The 24,500-nt window shown below is 49.4% G+C and overlaps 1 protein-coding gene across 1 annotated transcript; it reads right to left on the minus strand.

Moving 5' to 3' along the window:
* Window positions 1-6,776: 6,776 nt before the first annotated feature.
* On the minus strand, window positions 6,777-23,408 carry IGSF23 (immunoglobulin superfamily member 23). Its single transcript, XM_065898301.1, is given in 6 exon segments — window positions 6,777-6,864; window positions 10,152-10,296; window positions 12,263-12,532; window positions 16,438-16,689; window positions 16,692-16,778; window positions 23,342-23,408. Coding segments are annotated over 6 exon segments (909 nt in total).
* Window positions 23,409-24,500: the final 1,092 nt, after the last annotated feature.

Genomic DNA, 24,500 nt, shown 5'->3' on the forward strand with positions numbered 1-24,500 from the left:
TTCCCCTCCATTCTCCCCTTCCAGTTCCAGCAGTTCTCTCACTGCCCGTGGAAGGAAATGAGACCTGCCTGCCCCCTCCCAGCTTACTTCTACCCACTGATGACCCATCAGAGCCACACCCTTTGAGGCAGAGTCCAGGTTCTAGAGCCTAGTTTACTAGTTCCTGCATGACCTGGCCCCTGACGGAAGTCTCTTCCTCTCCCCCTTTAAACGTCAGCCAGACGGAAACACTTGTAATCCTAAACAAACCATGTTTGCTCACCTTCGGGCCAGAACACTTTCCCTCTGTTCTTCACTAGCTAATGGCTCCCACTTCAGGTCACAGGTCAGCCATCCCCTCTTCCAGGAAGCCTTCCCACACTCCCCAGCCTGGGCAATCCCTCCTCAAGTCTCCCCGAGCCCACTGAGCTCTGCTGTCCGAGGCCTGCCCACTCTGGGTTGTCACTTTAGGGATACATCTGTCACCCACCGGGCTGTACGTTCCACGGAGGCAGAACCCAGGGCTGTGCAACTCACAGCTAGGCAGTGACAGTTCGACTTGCTCATCTGTAAAATGGAGCTAATAATAGCATCTACTTTCCAGAGTTTGGGGAAAAAAATGGAAATGATGCGTTAAAGCCCTTTAGTACAATGTCTGATAAATATCACCTTCACATATATGGCTGCTCTTGTTGTTAATTATCTTAATGTCTTCTCCAGTACAGCTGACCCCTCCCACAGAATGACCTCTTGGACCCCCAGGCTGGATCAGAAGCCCTCTCAGGGCTCCCATGTCCCAGCCCTGACTACTCCGAGTTGTCACTATCTGGGGATGGTTCTGTCTCCCCCACTGCTCTGTGAGCCCTGGGAGGGCAGGGGTGTGGCTGTGATGGTCCCCTCTGGGTCCCCAGTACTGCCCAGCACAGGACTCCACACAGACCAGCTGCTGGAGGAAGGCGTGTTGAACGAATGAATGACTTTGGTGATTATTTGATCTCTGATTGTTATATGTCCTTTATTCCTCTTTCCTGCTCTAGTATATACCATTATGTTTCCTGTAAATACTGGAATTTAGAGAAAACTTACTCATTAGCTTGTGTGTGTGTGTGTGTGTGTGTGTGTGTTTATAAGAGAGCGATATGAAGATAGAGATAGAGAGATAGAGTGAGCCTGAGAGAGCTTGAGGAAGAGCCTTTCAGTATGTTTGAAAGAGGAAACTGCTTTTGACTGTGCCGTGGGTGGGTGGGAAGGGGTGTGGAGGGCTGAGGACGTGGGCGAGGAATGGGCTGGATTTTGGAGATCAAATCTGTAAACCGTGAAGGCAGATACCAAGCCTGTCTTGTTCTTGGCAGTGCTGCCGGCATCTAGCATGAGCCTGCCACGTAGAAGTTGCTCAATACATATTTTCTGAATGAGTGAACGAGGCATTCATTCACTGTTAAAATAGCCTAGGAATCTTGCTGTACCTCTGTAATTGTGAAGCACAGTATACTTTGAGCAGGCCTAAAATTCTTTAGATCCCTAGCGGGGAGTAGAGAGATCGTGACACCTGGCTGATGAGCCGGGGAAGCAAATATGGGGGTGCTGACACCACCCTCTTGTCCAAGTTCTCAGCACACATCAACAATTGATGTAGGCACTCCTTCCTGGGGAGCATGCCAGCAATCTATACAGGCACTTTTTCCTGGGGAGAATGGGTAGGTTCCCAGAATTCTTTTTTTTTTTTTTGCGGTACGCGGGCCTCTCACTGTTGCGGCGTCTCCCGTTGCGGAGCACAGGCTCCGGACGCGCAGGCTCAGCGGCCATGGCTCACGGGCCCAGCCGCTCCACGGCATGTGGGATCTTCCCGGACCGGGGCACGAACCCGCGTCCTCTGCATCGGCAGGCAGACTCTCAACCACTGCGCCCAGGGGAGCCCCAGAATTCTTAATACCGAACTTTGACGACCCACTGCCAGTCTATCAAAAATGGTAGTTGAGAAGAAATGTTTTTGTCACCGCTGGCAAAATGGATGTGAAAAGTAAGAGTTGGGGAGAGAAATTACGGCCAGAGGTTACAGCTAGAAATCCCTTGTGCATCTGGCTTTGTTTATTCACCTTGCCTTAGATCCTGGAGGCCTTGGCTCACCCCATGAGGACAGAAGAGAGCTAGGTTAGTGCTTTACTCGGCGCCGCAGAACTTTTGGGGCTCAAAAAGTATTTAACTTTATTCGTTCAGTTATTCATTTAGCAAGTGTTTAGTGAGTGCCCATCATGGACTGGCATTATTGTAGGTTCAGAGGATAAGATGTTGAACAAAGGGAGATACAGTTCCTGCCCTTTGGGATTCAATCTTGACTGGGGAGACATACTGTCAAAATATCACCTAAATACTTATAAATTGGCAATTTTTTTTTTTTTTTTGGCCGCACCACATGGCATGCGGGATCTTAGTTCCCTGACCAGGGATCAAACCTGCACCCCCTGCAGTGGAAGGGCAGAGTCTTAACCACTGGGCCACCAGGGAAGTCCCTACATTGGCAACTTTTGATGGCTATTGAGGAGAGGTTTCCTGGGTGTGTGCAGCTAGGGTGGGGGGTGAAATCCAGGCAGGTGGTGACTGAGTTGGGATTTTTAAATGACTAGGAATTAACTGGGTAATGAGAGGAGAGTAAAGTATTCCAGGCAGAGGAAACAGCATGTGCAAATGGCCTGGGGCAGGAGAGAACTGCAGTAAGTACCAAAGAGGGAGGGAGACTGGCTAGCTGTTCCCTCAGCTCATTTCCTCTTATTTCTAGGAACTCAGTGAGATTACATTTATTAGAAGCTCTCATATTACTGTGGTCACACCACCCAGAGCAGGGCCAAGACACAGGCTAGAAGGAGCGTGGGTCCTTGAATGACTGCATGGGGAGGAGTCTCCCCAGTGACCTGCACTGGCCTACGACATGAGTGAGTAAAACACTTTTACTGGGTCAAACCACTGACATTTTGGAGATATTTTTTACAGCAGTTAGCCAACCCTGACTAAAGTCAGTGCAGCTGGAGAGGGGGAGCACGGAGCAAGGCGAGACTAGAGATGTGAGCAGGTAATAAACCATGCAGGGCTTCGTGGGGTCACATGACCAAGTTCTGACTGCTGGAATGTGAGCAGAAGTGATGTGAGAAACTTCTGGGTCACGCCTTCAGAGGAAGGCAGTGAGATTGTCTCCATCATTGCCACTCCCTGCTGGCTGGAATGGGGACTTGGTGGTGCACCATCTTGACCGTGTAACGCTCTAAGGATGGCAAGACCACAGGGTAAAGAAGCCTGGCTCCCTAGATGACCTCACCAAGCACAACCTCTGTACCATTCCTGGACTGCTTCCGCTGGGACTGTTACATAAGAGAGAAACCAACTTCTATCTTGTTTAAGCCTCTGTGATTTTGGGTCCCTACCAAGCTTATCTTCCATTAAGATGGGGGAATACCTGGGAGAGGGCCAGGTTGAGAGGATGCGCTTTGAGTTTGGGACACATCTTGGAGATCATCTTGTCTCATCAGCATCCTCTCCTTCCTGAGTCTCCCCTAATCTGAAGACAGTTCAGCTTTCTCTCCGCCCTCTCCTTCTACCCCATGTCGGGACTATTCTTCCTTCTCTGCTTCTCCCTGTGGTCCGTGAGCACATCATGGCAGATATGGTTGCCTGGGAGGGAGAGAATGCCTGCGCAGAGAAGGAAAGTTCCAGTTTTTCTTTCATCTGGATACAAAACATGTGATGTCTACATAGTCACAGAATAATGAGAACAGCTGTGGGATTCTCAGTTCTTTCATGTTTCTGATAGCTGCATCCCTACCCCCCTGCCCCCACTGTGGGACGCTGGCATATTATTTTCCTTGTTACTCACGCTTTCACTGTGGCCCAATTCATTCAAGACTGTATGTGGTCACAGGCTCCCTCCTGGCCATTCAACCTTTGTTTTGCCAAGTGGCATTTAAATCTTTGACTTGACGGCTTAAATTTCAGGGTTAGATATATCCATTAGGAGTCAACTGGGTTGTAAGGAACAATGGAACTAAGACAAGAGTGGCTTCAGCAAATAGACGTGTGTTTCTTCTTTCATGTAATAGGAATTCCAGAGGTATTTAAGACAGGGCTAGCTGGATGGCTTCACAGAATCTCCAGGCATCCATTTTTCAGTGGTGTGTTGGTAAATCAGCTCTCTGAAAAAAAAAAAAAAATCCAATTTGTAGTATTTTCCAATTTCCTCAGTGTAAACACCACCACCACAATTGATTTCAGGCTACCAATGTGTCATCATTGACTGTGGCGTTAGGAAGAGGTGTACACAATGAGCTCTCGTGAGCTGGCACAAGCTGGGCTCAGCACACCCCTCACTTGCCACCTGTCCTCCTCCACAGGAGACGGTCGCCTCATGATCCAACATGTCTGCTGGGTTCCAGCCATCACGTTCCCATTCCTGCCAATAGGAAAGGATGCTCCCTCACCTTAAGGACACGTTCTGCACGTCACACATAACGCTTCTCACAGTTTACTGCCAATGTAGTTTTTCTTTCCCCTTGGACGTCGTGTGCCCAGTTAAAATTGAGGATTCCGTTATTATGGAGGGAGGAGAGTGTGGGTCTCTGAGGGTAATCTTTACCATAGTCGCCGACGAGATTGGGCTATTCTGCTGCAGCCAGATGATCATTTACCCTCCACGTCGGGTTAGGGAAGGGGCCTCAGGATGCCCGACCCTGTTTTTCTGACACACAGAGAGAATGAGAGGTGTGTGAGTCAGGTTATTCCTGTTAAACTCCGGCGTGGGGGAGTGTTTGGGACTCACATCGATGCTTTCATTTCTGAGCCTTTGAGTTTTCCTAGTGGTGTGGTTTTAGCCTCTCACTCATTCATTCATTCATTCAACAAACACTCATTGAGCACATACTGTGTAACAGATACAGGTCTGGCCACCACGGAGCTGACAGTCTAATAGATGAGATAAATGTTAAATAATCACACCAATAAATATTTAATGACACAACGTGCTAAGTACTAGAAAGCAGAACAGTGCTACGGGCAAATTCAACCAGGGGACTGAATTTATAACAAGGGTGGTCAGGAGATCTGTTTGAGAAAATGTGCACAGTTTATTTTTAGTGGGGGAGGGACATCATAATGACGCTCAGCTATTCCAAAGGGCAAGGGGAATTGCTGCAGCCTTGACCAGAGGACAGATGGACTCTAGCTGGTGGCCAAGTGGTGGCTACAGTGTCATCTCTGAGACCCAGATAGACTAGAAGCCGCAGGAACCAGCTCCCTCCATCACCACCCAGGCAGGAAATGAGTAACCTCTCATTTCCTGCCTGGGTGGGAGGAGGGAAGTGGTAGGGCAGGATGCCTCAGGTGGGAAAGGAGCTGGTTCCATATAAGGGGCTTCTGAGCAAATCTGGACCCTTGGATAGACCAGGGCAAGGACCCCAGAACTACCACAGAGTCAGTAATGTACACATATGGATGCTGGGGGATTTGTTATTTTTTTTTTAACAATTAGGGGTTTGAGTTGCACTGTCCGGTATAATAGCCACTAGCCACAGGTGGGTATATAAATTAAAATTGATTAAAAGTAAAGAAAATAAAAATTCAGTTCCTCAGTTACACTATCTCCATTTCAAGGGCTCAATAGCCACTTTTGTTGAATAATATTGTAGTGGACATTGCAGATATAGACATTTCCATCACCATAGAGAGTTCTCTTGGACAGCGCTGGTCTAAGGCACAGGCTTTGGAATTGGGCAGACTTGAGTTGGCATCAAATGTGGCTGTGTGACCTTGGGCAAGTCACTTGCCCTCTCTGTGCCTCATTTTTATCTTATGTACATGAGCACAAAGACACCTCCCTGACATAGGACGTGAGGGGGCCCATGAGAGAATGGGAATGGGGCTCCAGCTCTAGGGAGGGAGCAACGGGGCAGTGGAATGACTGGAAACAGGGATTTCAGAGCCAGGGAGCCTGGCTTGGAGACCAGCCCCACCATGGTATGACCCTGGGGCAAGTCAGCCTCTCTGAGACTCACCTTCTTTGTCTGTAAAGTGGGGGTAGTTCTCCTTTCCTCAGTGGGTGCAGTGAGGATGATATAACATATGAATCACATAAGGAATCTAGTGTAGTGGCTGGCACGTGGACAGCCCTCAACAGACAAGATTTGAACTCAGGTCTGCTACTATTATTGCAAATCGTAATGATATGGTAGGTGCCTTTATGTTGACATGGTAGTGTGTCGCAGAAGCACTGAATGTTCCTCAAATGTTAGATATATCTGCACATGAGTTTCATTCATACTCGTTTCAAGCAGGTGAGTCTCAGAGCGGGTAAGTGACTTGCGTAGGGTCAGTGAGTACCCTCTGCCCGCCACCTGTCAGGATTCTCCAGTGAAAGAAAGTGTTTGATCTCATTTACAAATGTACCATGGATTTCTGGGGGTTGAGACCACTTCCCCCCACTTCTCTGCATTTGGAAGGTTTTTTCTCTTTGAAAAGGAGCAAAAATAAGCTGCATGTGTAGAAGACATATTTTGGGGTGTCTGCCCAGCTTACAAGGCAAAACCTCCCCACTTTTTATGGAGCACTGAGCCCTCACAAATGGGGCTGATCCCCTGGACCTCTGATTGTACAAAACACCTCTGCTCCCCACTGCAGCCACAGTGATAGGACCAAGGTCGACAGCTATCCCAAAGTAAGGTAATCAGATACCTTTTCCAGAGGTGTCAGAGATAAGGCAAAGGGATGCTGGCTAAGTTGGGCAGTTTCTTTGAAGAGGGGTGTTGTGGATTTGCAAGCTATGGGATGGTGCCTTTCTCCACATGCATGGAGAAACATCGACGGCCCATCTGCAGAGTGAGACAGAGAACTGTGAATTCCATGTTCCTGGAGAAGAGGATTACAAGGGCTGAGGGGTGGCAGGCTGGGAGAGGCAGCAAGCGACTACCCTGGTTCCAGTAGCTTTCCTGCTTTCTGACCATGGTGTCCTGCCATTTGTGGTAGATTGCAAGAATGGCCACAGATTCTTCCCCTCCCATCAAAAAGTGAGGTCATTTCCCCACCTATTGAATCTGGGCTGGTCGTGTGACTTGCTTTGGGCAATAGAATGTGACAGAAGTGATAATTTGCCAGTTCTTAACCTTGGCCCTAAGAGGCATTGCATCTTCTGCCCTCACTCTCGGAATCCTGCCTCTGTCATGAGCGTGCTTGTGTCTGCTTGCTAGAGAATGAGAGATGACATGGAAGAGTCAGTTACATGGCTAGTTACCACAGCTGAGGCTATCCTAGTCCAGACAGCCCCTAGGTAACCTGCCAACCAACCGTGGATGCATAAGTGAGCCCAGCAGAGACCAGAAGAGCTGCCCAGCTGTGCCCAACCCACATTGATAACCCATAGAACTGTATGCTAAATAAATCGCTGTTGTTTCAAGCCACTAAGTTTTGGCAGGTAGTTTGTTACATAGCAAGTGCTAACTGATACACCCTTGGATTCCTGGAACTCTTCCTGGATCCGTATATTAAATCTTCCTTGTGTTTTTCTCTTGAGCTACTTCATTGAGTTTCTTTTGGTTGCAGTACAAGAGTTTTAAGAGATCTGGATTGATTGTTTATGTGCTCCAAGGGATTTGGTGAGATGGGGAGATGGAGTGTTGGCAGCTGGCAAGAGGAGACAAAAGCAGTCCCTGGGGCTCTCAACAAGATGGGAACATCCCACAGAAAAATGACCAGAAAACCTGGAGGGAGGAGGTCTCAAATGGAGCTCCCAGGGCCTTCAACTTGTCCCCAGCCCCAGGATTCTCCCCTCCCCACACTCCTTCTTGGTATCACCTGTTGGGCTGATAGGCGCCCACACTTCAGACGCACATTTGTACTCCTTATTTTTTCTTTGCCACCCCACATATCCTGTCTTCTAATAGTAAAGAGTAGGGGGTTTTTTTGTTTTATTTTTGGCCATGCCATGCAGCTTGTGTGATCTTAGTTCCCCAACCAGGGATCCAACCTGGGCCCTCAGCAGTGAGAGCGCAGAGTACTAACCACTGGACCGCTAGTGAGTTCCTGGTAATGCTTGTATTATTAAAAATGGTAGTATAACTTCTGCCCTCTCCTGTAGCTGTGTTTACGAGATTTCATGTTTTTGTGATTTATCTAAATTTGTTCCATTACTATGTAGTATCTCACTGTGGAACTCACTGTATGAAAATACAATGAATTTGACTGGAAAACAATTTGGGAGCAGTGATAAAAGCTGAAGATATACATATTCTATAACTGTGAAGTTCCACTACTAATTATATACTGAACAGAAATATACACATGTGTTCCACAAAATTTATTTTATTTTTTATTTTTTTGCATTATGCGGGCCTCTCACTGTTGTGGCCTCTCCCGTTGCGGAGCACAGGCTCCGGACGCGCAGGCTCAGCGGCCATGGCTCACGGGCGCAGCCGCTCCGCGGCATGTGGGATCTTCCCGGACCGGGGCTCGAACCCGCGTCCCCTGCATCGGCAGGTGGACTCTCAACCACTGTGCCACCAGGGAAGCCCCGCACAAAATTTATCTTTTGAAACTGGACATTGTAAAATAGCTGTTAGTATTTTTGAGTACCACATAAAAATTCATGATTAAGATCTGCTTGTAATATCTCCTTTTGTCTAGATTCATTTATTTGTTTTTTTAATTTTTATTCAATTTATTTAAACTGAAGAAAGAACAACCCCAAAGTGGTTCACCCATTTCTTCTTTGTCAGCCACACCTACAGTGAAGAGAAAGAGAGAAATATTAATAATAACAAAAACAATAATAATAATACATGTGGCTGACATTCATTGAAGGCTCACCACGTGCCAGGCATTATTTACAGCTCTTTACTCCCACCATCTTACGTAATCCACACACCTATCCTTTGAGGCAGGTATTATGTTACCGTTATCCTTGTTTTACTGATGGGCCATGGAGCAGTTAAATGAGTCACCCAAAGTCGTCCCACAGGCTAGCATATGGCAGAGCTGGGATGAACCTAAGGGACCTGGCTTCAGGGTCCATGGCCTTCACTGTAAACCACGGGGATCTCTCTTGGCCCTTGATGCGTATCGAAGACGTGTGTGTAGGGTGCCTCCCAGCCCAGACCCCTCTTTTCTGAAGATTGCCCCTCTCCGCTGGGAGAGTCAACACAGCCATGCTTGTCCTCATGACCTCGTCTCCAAGGTCACAGCTGATTGGACAAGGCTGGTTCCTTCTGGATGATGTCAGCATTGGTCTGCCATAATAGGTATTGGCCAAGATGGCGGGGAGGACAGGAAGTGACCCCTCCTGCCACTCATGGAGGGAGGGATTCCAGGTGGTCTGGGTGAGGATTTTTCACACCAGCCCGATTTCTCACCTCTCCCCTCTGAGAACATGACTTTGGAGTTAGACCTGGGTTTGATTCAGGGTCAGCTGTTTGCCAGCGGCATGTCCTTTGGGAAAGTTGATGGATTTCTCTGAGATTTAGTTCTACTCATGTGGGAAATGAGGACAAGAACAGCACCCATCCTGAGAGCCGTGACTTGAGGGCTCCTGGCACTTACTGAGGGCCCAGGAAATTAGAGCCACAGGGACGAAGACGATGTGGGTGTTTCAGCAGCAGCCTGGCCCTCCCCCAGCCCTAGAAGGTTCCACACGGCACTCATGGACAGGAGACCTGGCCCCAGTCCCTCCCAGCTGGTCCACAGGGCCTTTCCAAACCATTTCAACATTCAGGTTTCTCCTCCTTAGTATGTCAGCTGCGAAGGCTTGTATCGTTAATGACGGAAAAGAGGCAGTGTAGGTTAGGGGCTAGAACTGAGTGAGGCAGTATTCTGGGTTCGAATCCTTCTTCAACTGTGCGGTCTGGGGCACAGTTCTCTCTCAGCCTTAGTTTCCTCTTCGACAAAAACGAAGGGATGAAGAAGCTCTGCCTTTGCCCTCATTGTGGCAAAGACACACCTCCAGAACCCTCTTCTGTCTCTTTGCTCCCCTGGGGCCACTTTGGGAACTGACGAGTCGGATGGGCACATCAGGGGTCAATGTCATCCTCTCCAAATGAGCTTTAAGCTCCTTGGGATGAGGCAGTTGGTTTGGCTTCAGTCTTGCTGCAGAGTGAGCTCTGCACCTTGTGGGGGCTGACTGGATGGGAAGGAGGGAAGGCAGGTACCTTAGCTTCCAGATTATGGTGAAGACCGCGCTTCCAACCAGTACCACAGGTGCGGCCACAATGAGGGCAAAGGCAGAACTTCCTGACAGGCAGAGGGTAGGGTTCGGCTTGATGGGCACAGGGTCTGTGGGATCCACGACGGCTTCTGGGAACCAAGAAGGAGAGAGACTGGAGGAGACACCCTCCCTCCACACCCCCTACTCCCACCATTCCACCTCCTCCCCGTCCTCCGGGTCTCCACCCCAGCTTCATCCCCGCTCTCCTGTCCCAGCCCCTCCCTGACCCATCTTCCCACCACACAGAAGCCAGAGGGGTATTTTTAAAGTTCACACTTGACCCTATTCCTCCCCTGCTCAGAACCTTGCCGTGGCTCCCCAGGACTTCGCTTTGGCCTTCAAGGCCCTGCCACCTGGCCAGTCTCATCTCTCTCCACCCCCTACCTTTATAACCAAGGCCTGTTGGAGTCTACTCAATTTTCTAAGCTCACTCCCCTCTCTCTCCTACTTCCAGGCCTTTGTCTATGCCCCTGGAATGCCATTTATGCCATTTTCTCTCCCTTGGCGTGGACAATTCCTATGTATCCTAGTATCAGCTCAGATGTCCCCTCTTCCAGGAAGCCCGCCCTGATCCTCTTGCTGGGTCAGGCACCTCCTTGGGTCTCACAGCCCTCTGAGCTCCCCCACCCCAGCCCTGCCCACTCTGGTCATTACTGTTTGTGGACAGGTCTGTCCCTTACTGGACTGGGAGTCCTGTGAGGGCAGGGCCAGTACTGTCTCTGTCACCAGATGCCCTCAGCACTGCCCAGCATGGGCCAGTCACAATAGGTGCTCAATATGCATTTCCTGAACAGTTGATGAGTGAGAAAACGGGGTCTTGGAAGTATTGTCATTCTCAATGAATGTGTCAGGGTCAACAGGTGCTCCAAGATTTACATTTTTTACCTTTTTTTTCTCCCAGGAAATCACCTCAAAACCAAATCCTGAAGCTCCCACTGAACCCTGGCTGGAGAGAGAGACAGGTCTCAGGAACGTAGCCAAGCCAGGCTTTCCATTATCCCTGCCCTTTCCATGCTCTGGACCTTTGCTCATGTGATCCCCGCTGCCTACATGCCTCCCTGCTTCTCCACTGGCAGCTTCTCTGTATCTTTCCAGCTCACTCCACGAACAGAAATACTAGAAATAATATGCACGATTAACTGCTGCTATTCTTAAAGCACCTGCTAACTGGTGTTCCGCTAGCCTCACACATACACCATTTCAGTTCCTTATAGCAATTTTGCGGAGGTCTACACGATCACTCTGATTATACACAGGAGGAAACTGAGGCTCAGAGAAGGGACGTCACTTGTCCTAAGTCACCCAGCCAAGAAGGCACAGGGACAGGAATTGAACCCCATTTTGACGGGCTCCCAAACCCCTTTTCTAATCCCAGTTAACTGACCGTTCTGGTTACTGCCTCCTGAGCCTCCGTAACAGGCACAAAATTGATAACAATATGGATAACACTGATCACAACATTGATACTAGTTCATGTTTATTGAACACTCACTAGTGTTGCACAGTGCTAGGCACTCTTATTTTAAGCTGTTCACCGGCTTATCTCATCGAATGCTCACAGCCACGCTTCGGGGTGGGCACTATTATTTTTCCAATTTTATAGATGAGGAAACTGAGGCACAGAGAAGTCAAGGCACTGGTCCAAAATCACACAGCCAGGAAGTGGTGGAGCCAAAATTCAAATTCCAAAGCCCAGGCTTGGAACCACTCATTATATTATCACCTTAATTTTTTCTCCGGCATGTGCTGAGACTCAGAGGCGAAGAGGCTTCCCAGATTCACACAGCCAGCAGATGGTTGGAGCCGGGACCCAGGCAGCTGGCTCCAGATCCTGCCCTGAGCTTTCACTAGAGTTTATGTCTTTGGCCTGCAGCCTCTCATCTGTAAGATGGGCTAGTAATCCCCACTCTGCCAGGAGGATGAAAGAATGAGATACCATCTTGGCTATAAAGGGTATCAGAGGGGGCTGAGCATAGAATGTGGCTCAGTGGAATTGGGAAAGCTGGCCACTGACCAGCAAGGGTACAGGGTCCGGGGTGAGGGTGGGGTACTCACGTGGCAGCATCGTGGTCACAGGCTGGGAGAAATACATTCCCTGGCTATCCTCGGCCAAGCATACATAGGTGCCCAGATCCTCCAGGGACAACCTCTGGAGAATCAGCCTCTCCCCGATCCCACGAGGGTGCCCATTGAAGGTCCATCATAGCACAGGTTCAGGTTCGACGGAGGCCACCCACTGCAGGATCACTGAGTAGTTGAGTTCACTCCGGAGGATACCTTGTGTATTCTCCGGGAATGTCAGCGGCAGCACCCCGTCAGAGTTGGCTGTGCAAACAGGGAGCAAGATCACATGGGTGGAGACCACTCAGAGAGGCTGGGCACTTCTTCTGATCACCACAGAGGCATTCATTCATTAATTCATCCACTCACTCATTCACCAGCAAATGCGTTTGGAGTGCCCGGTCTGTGCCCAGACACTGGATGTAGCAGAGCTGTTGATGCCCTCACCCTCAGCCCTTTCAACTGCCAACACTGTATCTGTTGCTTCAGGGCTTTTGCTAGCTGCCAGAGCCTGCTCTGACCATGGAGGCAACAGGCCAGAGTGCTGGAGGGTGGGCACACTGGGGGGCAGCCTTCCACAGTGACTGACGCGGGCTGGTATAGAAATACCCCAGCTCCCCTACCCTCAGCTGGGCCAGGATAAAAGCCAAGGAGCTAGGAGGAGCTGTTGGATACTGGATCATTTTGCAGGCAGAGCCCACAGGACTTGCCGATGGATTGGATGTGGGTGGGAGAGAGTGAGGGGTCAAGGGGACCTCCAAGGCTTGGGGCCTCAGCCACTGGCTGCCGGGAGGGCTCCTTACAGAGAACATATATAATCCTCACCATAGTTCTCTTTTCGTGTTTTTTTTTTTTTCTTTTTTTCTCAGGTGAAAGACTCTGAGGTCTGGGGGTGCTTAGGGCCAGGCCTCATGGTCAGAGAGAGAGGCATAGCTGGGATTTGAATCTGATGTCGTGATGAGTGTTGGGGACCACCACACGGAGATGATTTCCAATTTCCGTGCAACATGAAAAGTGAAAAAAACTTCAGTCCAACCAGAGAGCTCACGGAAGGCTTCCTGGAGGAGGTGGTGCCTGAGCTAAGCCTTGCAGGAGGAGAAAGAGCCCACCAGGTGTGGAAACAAGAATCAATATGTAACAGCCACCTAGACCAGGCTGTTACTACGAGCCAAGCACCATTCTAAACACATGTTGACGATAGCTTGTTATCTTACTGGCTTGTTATATTGCGAATGAGACCCATGCTTGGGTGAAATCATTTAGTAGGGTGTAACCAGCATTTAAAACATGAAATATAATAGAAAATATCAGAATGCATTACTCATAGCAATAATTGTTATTTTATGACACTTGTCTTTCAGTGACTGGTGGTGTGTGGATATACGGACACACTGGGTCATGATATGAAATGCAATTCTTGCTGTGGGTCATGATTTTAAAAGCTCAAAAGCCACTGGATTTACTCATTTAATCCTCACAGCAACCCTATGAGGTAGGTCTTATTGTTATCCCCCTTTGAATGGGAAAACGAAAGCTCGAAGAGGTCAAGTCCCCTGAAAAACTCATGGCGAACATTTGCTTACTCTGTGCCAGGCACTGTTGTAGGCGCTTGACGTGAACAACTCATTTGTTGTTCACGGCGCTCCTACGAGGGAGGGTCTACGGTGACTCCATTTACAGAGGAGGACACTGAAACACACAAATGGGAAGTCACTTTGCAAAGGCACGTGGCTAGTAAGTGAAGGCGCCAGGGATTTGAATGCGAGCAGTTCCGGTTTCAGAGCCTGCACAAGCAGCAGGCAGAGAACGGCACAGGCAAAGGTGTGGAGGTGGGCTTCTAGAAGAACTGGCCTTCAAATCACAGATATGTAGCCTGAAGGACCTCAGCAGCCCTTACGTGTCCTGGTGGAGGTAAAAAAAAAAAAAAATCCCGGTGCAGAAGCACGGTTCCTAGCCGCCTCTCTCCACCTTTGCTTGTACCTGAGAGATGTTGCGGGGCTAGAGAGGCAGCGTGGAAGGAGATGAGCTCCTGGATCACAGAGAGTGGTGCGAATCCTAGCTTGGCCCTTTGCTTCTACGTGACCACAGGCTGTGGATGTCACCTCTCCAAGCCTCGGTCTCCCCACTTGTGCAAGGGGGGTGGTGCTTAGAGCTTCTTGTTTCTCATGCTGTTGTGAAGTCCCCCAGTGTTTGGTCCATAGGGAGGGCTCAGTAAATTGGAGCCGCTCATTCATGCTTCCTGTGTTTACGCTGGCTGGTCTCTCTGCACGAGCACTTTCCCCAGCTCCTCACCTGGCACACTCCCGCTCAGGCTTCAGGTCCCAGCTCAGATATCCCCGCCTTTGGCATCTCCCTCCATCTTTTCTGCCCTTCTTCCTTTAGTCACAGAATCCTACATTTTATCTAGGTGTATGGTTGCCCAGGATAAAGCCTACATTTTCAGCTTCTCTTATAGCTAAGTATGACCATGTGACTAGTTCCCAGCCAATGGGATGTGAGCAACCTCTGTGTTGGGCCATAAAAGGAAGGCATCCTCCCTCCCCTTCTCCTCTCCTGTTATGTTGGTTGGAATGCAAATGTGATGGGAGCTCTCTTGGGTCCCCCAGGCAGGATAGAACCTAGTGAGGACAGAACAATTAGAAGGAGCCTGGGTCCCGCCACCCTGAAGCCATCACATCATCCCTACACCGTTCATGCCAGACAACTATGTGAGAGAGAGAAATTTCTATCTTATTTAAGACACTGTTGTTTTGGGTCTTTATTAGCACACCAGAATCTGAACCCTAACTATTATAGGACTGAATTATGCCCCTACCCTCCCCGCCCCCACCACTCCAAATTCATATGAAGTGCTAACGCCCAGTACCTCAGAATGTGACTGTATTTGGTGATAGGGCCTTTAATGGGGCGGTGAGGGTGGGCCCTAATACAATCTGACTGATGTCCTTATAAGAAGAGAGACTAGGACACACAGGGAGACACCAGGGGTGCACACAAAGAAGGAAGGTCATGTGAGGACACAGTGAGAAGGCAGCCATCTGCAAGCCAAGGAGAGAGGCCTCAGAAGAAACCACCCCTGCCCACACCTTGATCTTGGACTTCCAGCCTCCGGAACTGTGAGAAATAAATTTCTGTTTTTTAAGCCTCCCAGCATGTGGTATTTTGGAGTGGCAGCCCTAGTAGATTAATACGTCTCTAAACTACCTTCTAAGGACGATGGCTCTGGTTAACCTCAGGGCTTGTTTTTTCTGGTTCAGGTGTGAAAGTGCAAGTCCAGAGCTGAATAGCTCATAAAAACAGAGGTGAGGGCTTCCCTGGTGGCACAGTGGTTGAGAGTCCGCCTGCTGATGCAGGGGACATGGGTTCGTGCCCCGGTCCGGGAGGATCCCACATGCCGCAGAGTGGCTGGGCCCGTGAGCCATGGCCGCTGAGCCTGCGCGTCCGGAGCCTGTGCTCTGCAACAGGAGAGGCCACAACAGTGAGGGGCCCGCGCACCGCAAAAAAACCCCCAAAAAACAGAGAAAACAAAAAAAAAAACAGAGGTGAGTTCTGAAGGCTACCACCAGAGACCCTTGTCCTTCCCCAAGTGATAATGAACAAATATTTAATGAATATGTGTTGGAAAGTGTGATAGATGACAAAGAAATAGCCAGGAGACTGCAACTTTTCTCACCAAGAGGCGGAGCCTATTTCCCTCCCGTTGGAGCAAAGCCGGTCATGTGACTCGCTTTGGCCAATAAAAACATGGCAGAAGCGATGACATGCGCGTTCTGAGCCGGGGCCTCGGGAGGCCTTGAAGCGTCTGCTCTTGTTCCTCATCCTTTGCTGAGTGAACAAGCCTAGGCTGTCCTGCTGGAGGATGAGAAGCCTCGTGGCCCAATTACCCCCACTGCCCCAGCTGCCAGCCAGGCCACTGCCAGACATGGGAAGGAGGCCATCCTGGACCAGTGCCTATGCAATCCCTTCCCCCAGCTGGCTGCAGAAACATGAGTGAGCCCGACTAAAATTAGCTGAGACCAAAAGAACTGTTCAGCAGAGTCCTGAGCTGAAAATACGGTTGCTATTTTAAGTTCTGGGGTGGTTTGTTAGGGAGGATTGGTGACAGAATGGGTCCCGATGGGCACTGCTGACTGAGAACCGGGTGCCTCCCGCCATGGGGCCCCGCTCACCATTGACCTGTATCTACGCCAGCACGCTCTTGCGTCCCCTGCTGCTTCCCAGCACCGCGGTGTAGCTGCCTGCAGCTTGAGTTGTCACATTTCTGAGGACCAGGCTGCCTTGGGTATCCAGCGTCTCCCGGCCAGTGTGGCCGGGCCCTGGGAGGCCCTCAGGGGAGAAGATCGTGGCTTCCGGCTGGGCCTCATGCCCTCAAAACCAAGAAGTGGAGAGAACCCCATCGAGGCTTCTGGTGACTGGCAGGTCCCTTCGGCTCCTTCGGTCAAGGGGTCCAGAGACCCAGAAGAGGGCAGCTCCGAGGAGGCAGAGCAGGTGAAGAATGCCAGCAGGCTGCCTTGGAGGGGGTGGGAGGGAGAAGAGAGAGCAGGAAGCGATGGGATCAAAGGCAGGATGCTGTCCCAGCAAGTAACCCTTCCTGTGCTGGTGAGAATGGGTGCCATCGAGAGTTGATGATGACAACGGTGATAATAATAATAATAATAAAGAAATAAAAAGGAACATTCCTTAAGAACCTCCTACAAGCCAGACACCGTCTAAAATGTTGAACATATATTATCTTACTTATTCCTACATCGGCCCCACAAAGCACTTATTATGCTGGATGTCACGCAGATTCGCCCTCCATCTTGCTCTGCTCTGCTCCCCAAAAGGCTGACTTCCCTGAGCTGCATCTCTGGGGATCCCTCGCCTTTTGTTTCTGGTTGGCTTCTGCCAATGGGAGCATTGGTGGAAGACAGGAGGGCTGAAGGGAGTGACCTTGAGGTAGCTGGTCCCACAGCTCCCTCCCTGCTGCCTCAGCCCTGGTTCAATAGGTCCCCCTATTAGAGATCCTATTGGGTGACCCTCTCCATACACCACTCTTTTGGGGTTTGGGGGTCTGCTGTTCCTTTTACAGCTTCTAGCCCAGGGGAGGTAACAGCTTCCCGCTGTTGCTAGCCCCTGGGTGCTGCAGAATCCCATGTCAGTTTACCTATACCCTGCCTAGTCCCCCTATTAAACTCTCCTCATTACTCCTTTTGAGTGGACCATCTGTGTCTTGCCTCACCTCTGACTGATACAGCTATTATACCCCTATCAGAGATGAGGAAATGGAGGTTCAGAGAATTTAAGATGTTCTTTCAGAATTTCATAAGTGATAAACATTTGAGTTGTGATCCATGCCCAGGCAGCTGAAATTCTTAGCCACTAAACGATACTGTCCAGTGTATCCCCCATCCCTGTTTCTCTCATTTCCCCTAATTTTCCATATTGCATAGAGCATGGAGGCAAACCCTTGGAGTCTGGCTCCAGACCCTATGCACTTGCCCACCCCATTCTTCTGCCTCTCACTAGAATGGTGACTATTGCAGTGAGAACATCAACTCCAGTCATAAAAGGCTGAAAATTTTGACATAATAATAAAAAGAAACTTTTGCAAAGTTAAAAACAAAACAACCCACAAAGTCAAAAGGACAATGACATACTACGAAAAATAATCTGCAACTGATATCACAGATGAAGAGCCCATTTCACTACTATATATAGAGCTCCTAGGCATCAATAAGAAAAGTATTGGGCTTCCCTGGTGGCGCAGTGGTTGAGAGTCCGCCTGCCGATGCAGGGGATGAGGGTTCGTGCCCCGGTCCGGGAAGATCCCACATGCCGCGGAGCGGCTGTGCCCGTGAGCCATGGCCGCTGAGCCTGCGCATCCGGAGCCTGTGCTCCGCGAAGGGAGAGGCCACAAGAGTGAGAGGCCCACGTACTGCAAACAAACAAACAAAAAAAAATAAAATAAGAAAAGTATTGGCAACCTAACAGAAAAATGTACAAAAGGTATAGGTTGGCGGTTCTTAGAAAAGAAAATTCAAATGTCTCTTGACATAGGGAAAATGTTCAGTTGTACTCATAGTAAGAGAAATGCAAATTAAACAAACCAAGGTAAAACTTTTCATCTGTCAGGTTGGCAGAAATCCAAAAGTTTGATGACATGTGTTGGTGAGGCTGAGCGCAAAAGGAAACACAGGGCTGGTGCAACCCCATGTAGAGGACAGTCTGGCAAAGTCTTTCAGGATGAAAAAAATCCCCATAACCATTGACCCTGTAATTAAACATCAGGAAATGTATTCTATAGATACACTTTCCCGGTATGAAATGACTAAGGTACAGGGTTATTTGCCACACTTTGCTTATAATGGCAGAAGATTGGAAATACCCAACTGCCCATCCATAAGGAACTGATTAAGTAAATTATGGTCCATTCACGCAATGGAACAATACAGCTCTACAAAAGGATGAGGAAGAACTCAGAGAAAGATCACCAAGGTAAGTAGTTAAGATCCAAATGCAAGCTGCTGAGTGGTTTATATGGTATGCTATCTTTGGTGTAAAAATGGGAGAAAAATAAATATGTATTTGCATTTTTTGTAAACATAAAGAATCTCTGGAAGGATATATAAAAATAGTGGTTGGGCTTCCCTGGTGGCGCAGTGGTTGAGAGTCCGCCTGCCGATGCGGGGAACACGGGTTCGTGCCCCGGTCCGGGAAGATCCCACGTGCCGCGGAGCGGCTGCGCCCGTGAGCCATGGCCGCTGAGCCTGCGTGTCCGGAGCCTGTGCTTCGCAATGGGAGAGGCCACAAGAGTGAGAGGCCCACGTACCGTAAAAAAAAAAAAAAATAGTGGTTATCTGTATGCGGGAGGTGGGAGGGAGGGAAGGTACATGGGGAACTGGGTGGGTTGGGGAGGACAGAGACTTCACTTAAGGCCTTTTTATATATCATTGAGACTTGAACCATGGGAATGTATAACCCATTCAAAAATTAAGTAAAATCTGAATAAATGAAATAAGAGAGTATAAACTAGGTTCTTGTTTTGCACACACAAATGCACACACCCCAGATGGCAGGCTCCAGAACTGGATTGCCGGCATGCACGTCCCAGAACTTACTAGCTCTGGTGACTTTGGGAAAGTTAGTTAACCTCTCTGAGCCTCGGTTTCCTTATCTATAAAATGAGAATAATAATGTCTCTAATGATTTTCAGTGGGGATGATCCCCTCCACCCCAGTCCACCCCCCTGCCAGGGGACACTGACAATGTCTGGAAATCTTTTTGGTTGTCACGACTTGGGAGGGTGTGCCGTTGGCATCTGGTGGGTAGAGGCCACGGATACTGCTAAACATCCTGCAGTGAGCAGGACGGGCCCGCACAGCAAGGCGTCATCGGGTCCAAAATGTCAGTAGTGCCGATGTTCAGAAGCCCCGATCTAGTGCTTGGAAAGCGCTTAGACTAGTGCACTAACAAAGCGACTGCCAGATCAATGCTGGACATTCCTTATAATTTTCATCATTATCATTCTTGCCGCCACACTTGCAAGTACCGGGTGTACTGTAAATATGCCTTTTAAGATAAAAAACACACATGATAAGTTGTTACATTTTGAGGATCAGAAATACCCACTTACAGAACAAATGTGAAACCTCAGCTCTCTTCTGGGTAAATGAAGGAGAAGCCGTGGCCAGAGAGGACATCTTCCAGGGCAGGCGGCGTCATCAGGTACAAACGTGATGTGCCCAGGGAGGGTGTGTGTGTGTGTGTGTGTGTGTGTGTGTGTGTGTGTGTGTGTGTGTGTGTGTGTTCCCTCTCAACAACTCAGAAGTTGGCACTGTTTTCCAGGCAGGGAAACTGAGGCACAGCAAGCATGCGTCTTAGAGCCAAGGTCATAAGTGGAGAGTTAGGAGTCATCTCACCACAGGGTCTTCTGACAGGCTCACTGCCCACCTCCCACCTCCATTGATTTTTCTCTCTGAGTCGGCAGCTGGTGTGACCTTTCTACTCCCCCTGCTCATAAACCTTCCATGGCTCCCCAGTGCCCTCAGGACATAGTGGAGACTCCTTCACCTGTCACTCTTGCTACATCTCTGCGCTCCGTTTTCCACTCTTCCCTCATCCTCTGCATCAGTCCGACTGAACGCCGTGCAGTTGCTCTAGCCTCCAGGCCCCTGCCCGTGCTGTTCTCCCTACATAGAATGCTGTTCCGCACCAACTCTTTATCAAGCTGTGATTCAAGTTTTGGCTCAGGCATCCCGCCTTCTGAAATCTTCCCTGACCCTCAGGTGCGCTTGGTAATAGATACTATTATACAGTGTTTGGGCAGGGACCTTAATTGACTTGATGGGGCAATGGAAGCTCTTGTCAAAGTGACAGGAATAAAGTGTTATACCAAAGAAGCTGCTCAAGGTTTTGCTTTTCTATCTTGATAGAAGAGTTTGTTGTCTTACGGTTTTATGAAACAAAGAGCACAGGGATGCAATTTGCATAGCTGACGTCATATCTTTCCGAGGTCCTATTTCGATTTTGACAGCTTTGAAAGGTTCTCCCCCGACCACCACCTTCCTAGCTTCAGACCTGAGCCCTTTCGTCTGGGTCTCCCTCCCCCAACCCATTCCTGCCCCACCCATTCTGGGTCATCACTGTCTGGGGACGGGTCTGTCTTCTCTCTGGACTGTAAGCCCCAGGAGGGCAGGGCTGCTGTGTCCCCAGCTGTGTCCCCAGCACAGGCTGGGCCCTGAGTAGGCATTAGGGGTGTTTGTGGAATACACGATGGAAGGGGAAGATCCCAGGTCACGCAGTCCGTGTTCTGTTATCAAATTCTGACTCTGATGCCGCTGCAGGTGCCTGGTGATTCAGGGAGTGTCCTCAAGGCATCTTAAGAAGAAAACCCCACATCTTAGCAATCCTTACTCCAGCTGATGTAAAATCATGGTTTCATTCATAGACTCTGAGGCCGCTGGACCTGGGTTCATAACCCTGACTCGGCTGCTCTTTATTCAGGGCCCTGAGCCTCAGTTTTCCTGCTCATCAAGGAGGGTGGTTGATAGTAACCAACTGAGTGCCTGAGATTCAATGAGATTATGAATTTTCAGGGCTCAGGACAGTCTAACTTAGGTATTAAATACATATAATACCTAAATATCATATATACCTTATATATAAGATTTATATACTATAATAATACTTATATATATAAAATACCTATAAAAATATATAAATATACTATAATAATACTATATATACCTATAAATACTATATACTATATATACAATATATACCATAATAATACCTTATATATAATACCTATAAAATATATATATATATATATATATATATATATATATATATATATATGGAATTTCAGAGCTGGAACCATAGAGATGGCTCCAGAACTCTTACTTGCCGGGAACATGGCTATTTTATTTCATCTCTAATCTTCAATCAAATGAGAAAAAGTCTCTATTCAATTTTTCCCCGTTTGAGCCCAGGACACTCCCTGAATCACTATGTATAAATATAAATATAAATATAAATACACCACAATGTCACACTTGACTCTCCCATTGTCTCAAAATCTCCCCAGAGGTTCCAGAGGCTGAGAACAAACTAACAGATGCTAAGAGCTCCCCATTCCCAACTAAGGTCTAGCTAACAGGGGTTACCCGTCACCAGTTCTGCCTGCACCAGCTGCTCTACCCCCGCCAGGCCTTGGGAAGGGAGGCCAAGCGCTCGTGGAGAGGAGGGGATAGCACAGAGTGAGGCTTCCTGGGGGAGAGCTGAGGATGAACTGGGGGTGCCCCCTGGGGCTGGGGGCTGGGGCTTTCCTCCACCTCCTGCCAGGTCAGGGAGGCCCCAAGGAAACCTCTTGGAGGGCTGGAGATGTGTGCTCCGGAGTCTGTGGGAACTTAGACCTCTAAGTCTCCAGGTGAGGGATGGAGGGGGAGTGGGCTGGGTGGAAATGGCCCACGCCTCCAGCGTTCGGTGGGATAACAAAGATGTTCGCGAGTTTTCCTTGAGCCAGTGTGGATGCCTCTGAAGGGAGCCGGCTGGAGGCTGTCCTGGCAAACAGCCCCATGGGAGACGACCTGCTGGGTGGATTCCCCGCCCAGAAAGATCTAACCATCATGCCTCAGCCACACAGAAGGCCATGTCCCCACCTTACAACTACAGCAGCCAAGTCGAAACTTTCCTGCCCCTTCCTTGCTTTCCTCTCCCCTGCGCATGGCCTTTGGGGGCGGGGTGGGCACAGACCTCAGCTCTGGGTGGGGAGAAAGCACCTACAGAGAGAAATAGGAACGAGGCCCACCACTTGCCACCATGTCTCCACTGCAGTCTGACCCACGCCAGAGCTGGAGAGGAGGTGAAGCCTTAAACTGTGGGTGGGGTTTTGAAATTACACAGAACTGGACTTTTTAAGACCTGGAAAAAGAGGCAATTCATTTATTCTCTGAGAGGCAGATGTGTGTGGTCTCTGGAAAGTGTGGTCTTGGTGGCCAGACCATCTGGGTTCGAGTCCTCCTTCTGTTACTTTCAGTCTGTGTGGCCTGGGGAGGACCCATAACCTCTCTGTGTCTCAGTTTCACTCTATGAAATGGGGATCAGATAGCTCTTGCCTCATGGGGTTAAGAATTAAATGTTACTATAAGAAAGCCACTTAGAACAGGCTGACATGTAGAAGTACTCAGTCACAATGACCTCTTTAATATTATGGTTATTTTATTATTGTTGTTCTATTATTTTAAAATTATTATTAGATGTGGATAGCTAGGGTGAGACACGGTGCTCTGGTGGAAAGGGACTGGGATGGGGTCCTGAATCCTGATTTTGCCTTTGTCAGTCACGTGCTCTTGAGCGAATGACCCCACCCCTACTTGAGCCTCACTTTCCTCCTTTGTAGAAGGGATCAATTGCACGGCCTCTTGGGGATTTCAAGAGCTCCTGTGCGTCGGGCGCCCGTGCTGCATGGGCTTTAAACTGACCAGAGTCAGAGCTCAGAGTGGGGGCGTCTCTGATTTGAATAAAGGCTCTCCCCGGGGATGTCCCCTCTTTGTCTCCAACCCGTGGGTGCAGCCCCTGTCTCTCACGCACCTGTTAGAAGCATCCTTCTCCAGGCGGGGCTGTGGCCGGAGCCGGCGGCGCCCAGAGGACACCTCATACCGTTTTCCGTCCTGCGGTGGCTCAGGGGAAGTCGCCCTGTCGGAAGTGGGGTCCCCTAGAGCGCACAGTCAAGCACGCAGCCTTGGCCCCGCCCCCGCCCCCGCCCCGGCCCCGCCCATTCCCGGCCCAACCCCCGCCTCCCCAGGCCTCGGGCTCCAGCTGTGGGCTGGGAAGTCACCGCCAGGTGTGCGCTCTTCTCTAGCACTGAGTTGGTGGCAGTGTGGGTGGGGAGCAGGCTGGGGCGGGGTCCCTGGAGAAGGGGCTCTCCTCTCTGCCTCCCCCTCCCAGCCCCTCCAGGCCGGGAGAATGGTGAAGATGGAGAGTGGGGCAGAAGTGTCCTGCCCCTGTAACCCCACATCAGAGGCAACGACCGGCCAAAGGTCATCAGGTAGGCGCTGGCTGGGCCTCATGCTGGCCTCCTGGCTTTGCTCCAGACTTGGTGACTATTGGCTCTGAGCCTCTGTAAAATGGGGGTGTTAATAACAGTGCCTGCCGCAGGGGCAGAGGGGCCCATGGACATCAGGTGCCCAGCAGAGTGTCTGGAATATCGTAGATGCCCAATGAATGGCCGTAGCTATTACAATAATGCTAGTTATTATTAATATTGGTATCTCGGATGTCCTGGAGTCATGATCAGAAGCCCCTTCTCAGAGCCTCGCTCATACTGTATCCTGAATTTTGGATTCTGGAAGGATAAGCCACAAAAGCTTCTTTCTCTCATCCTTTTTACCCTCCAGGCCCATTCTTTCCTTCTTAAGTTAATAATAGTATTGTCCAAGTAATAGCTAATATTTACTGAACACCTGTTGTGTGCCGGCCCTAGCTATTGCGTCTTACGGCTGTTGTCTGATTGAATCCTCATTGTAACCTTGAGGGGTTGGTATGATCATCCTCATTTTCTAGCAGTGCACAGAGGCTAAGTAATTCACCTAATGTCACAGAGCTATTCACAGTGACTTTTGTCAGTTCTTGGAGCGGGCCACCTCAGGGCCTTAGCACTGCTACTCCCTCTTGGAGGCTTTCACAGATCATCTCATGGCTGACTGCATCTCATTATTCCAGTCTCAAATCAAATATCAACTCTCCACAA

The sequence above is a fragment of the Phocoena phocoena genome, chromosome 20 (assembly GCF_963924675.1).
Source record: "Phocoena phocoena chromosome 20, mPhoPho1.1, whole genome shotgun sequence".
NCBI classification, from domain to species: Eukaryota; Metazoa; Chordata; class Mammalia; order Artiodactyla; family Phocoenidae; genus Phocoena; species Phocoena phocoena.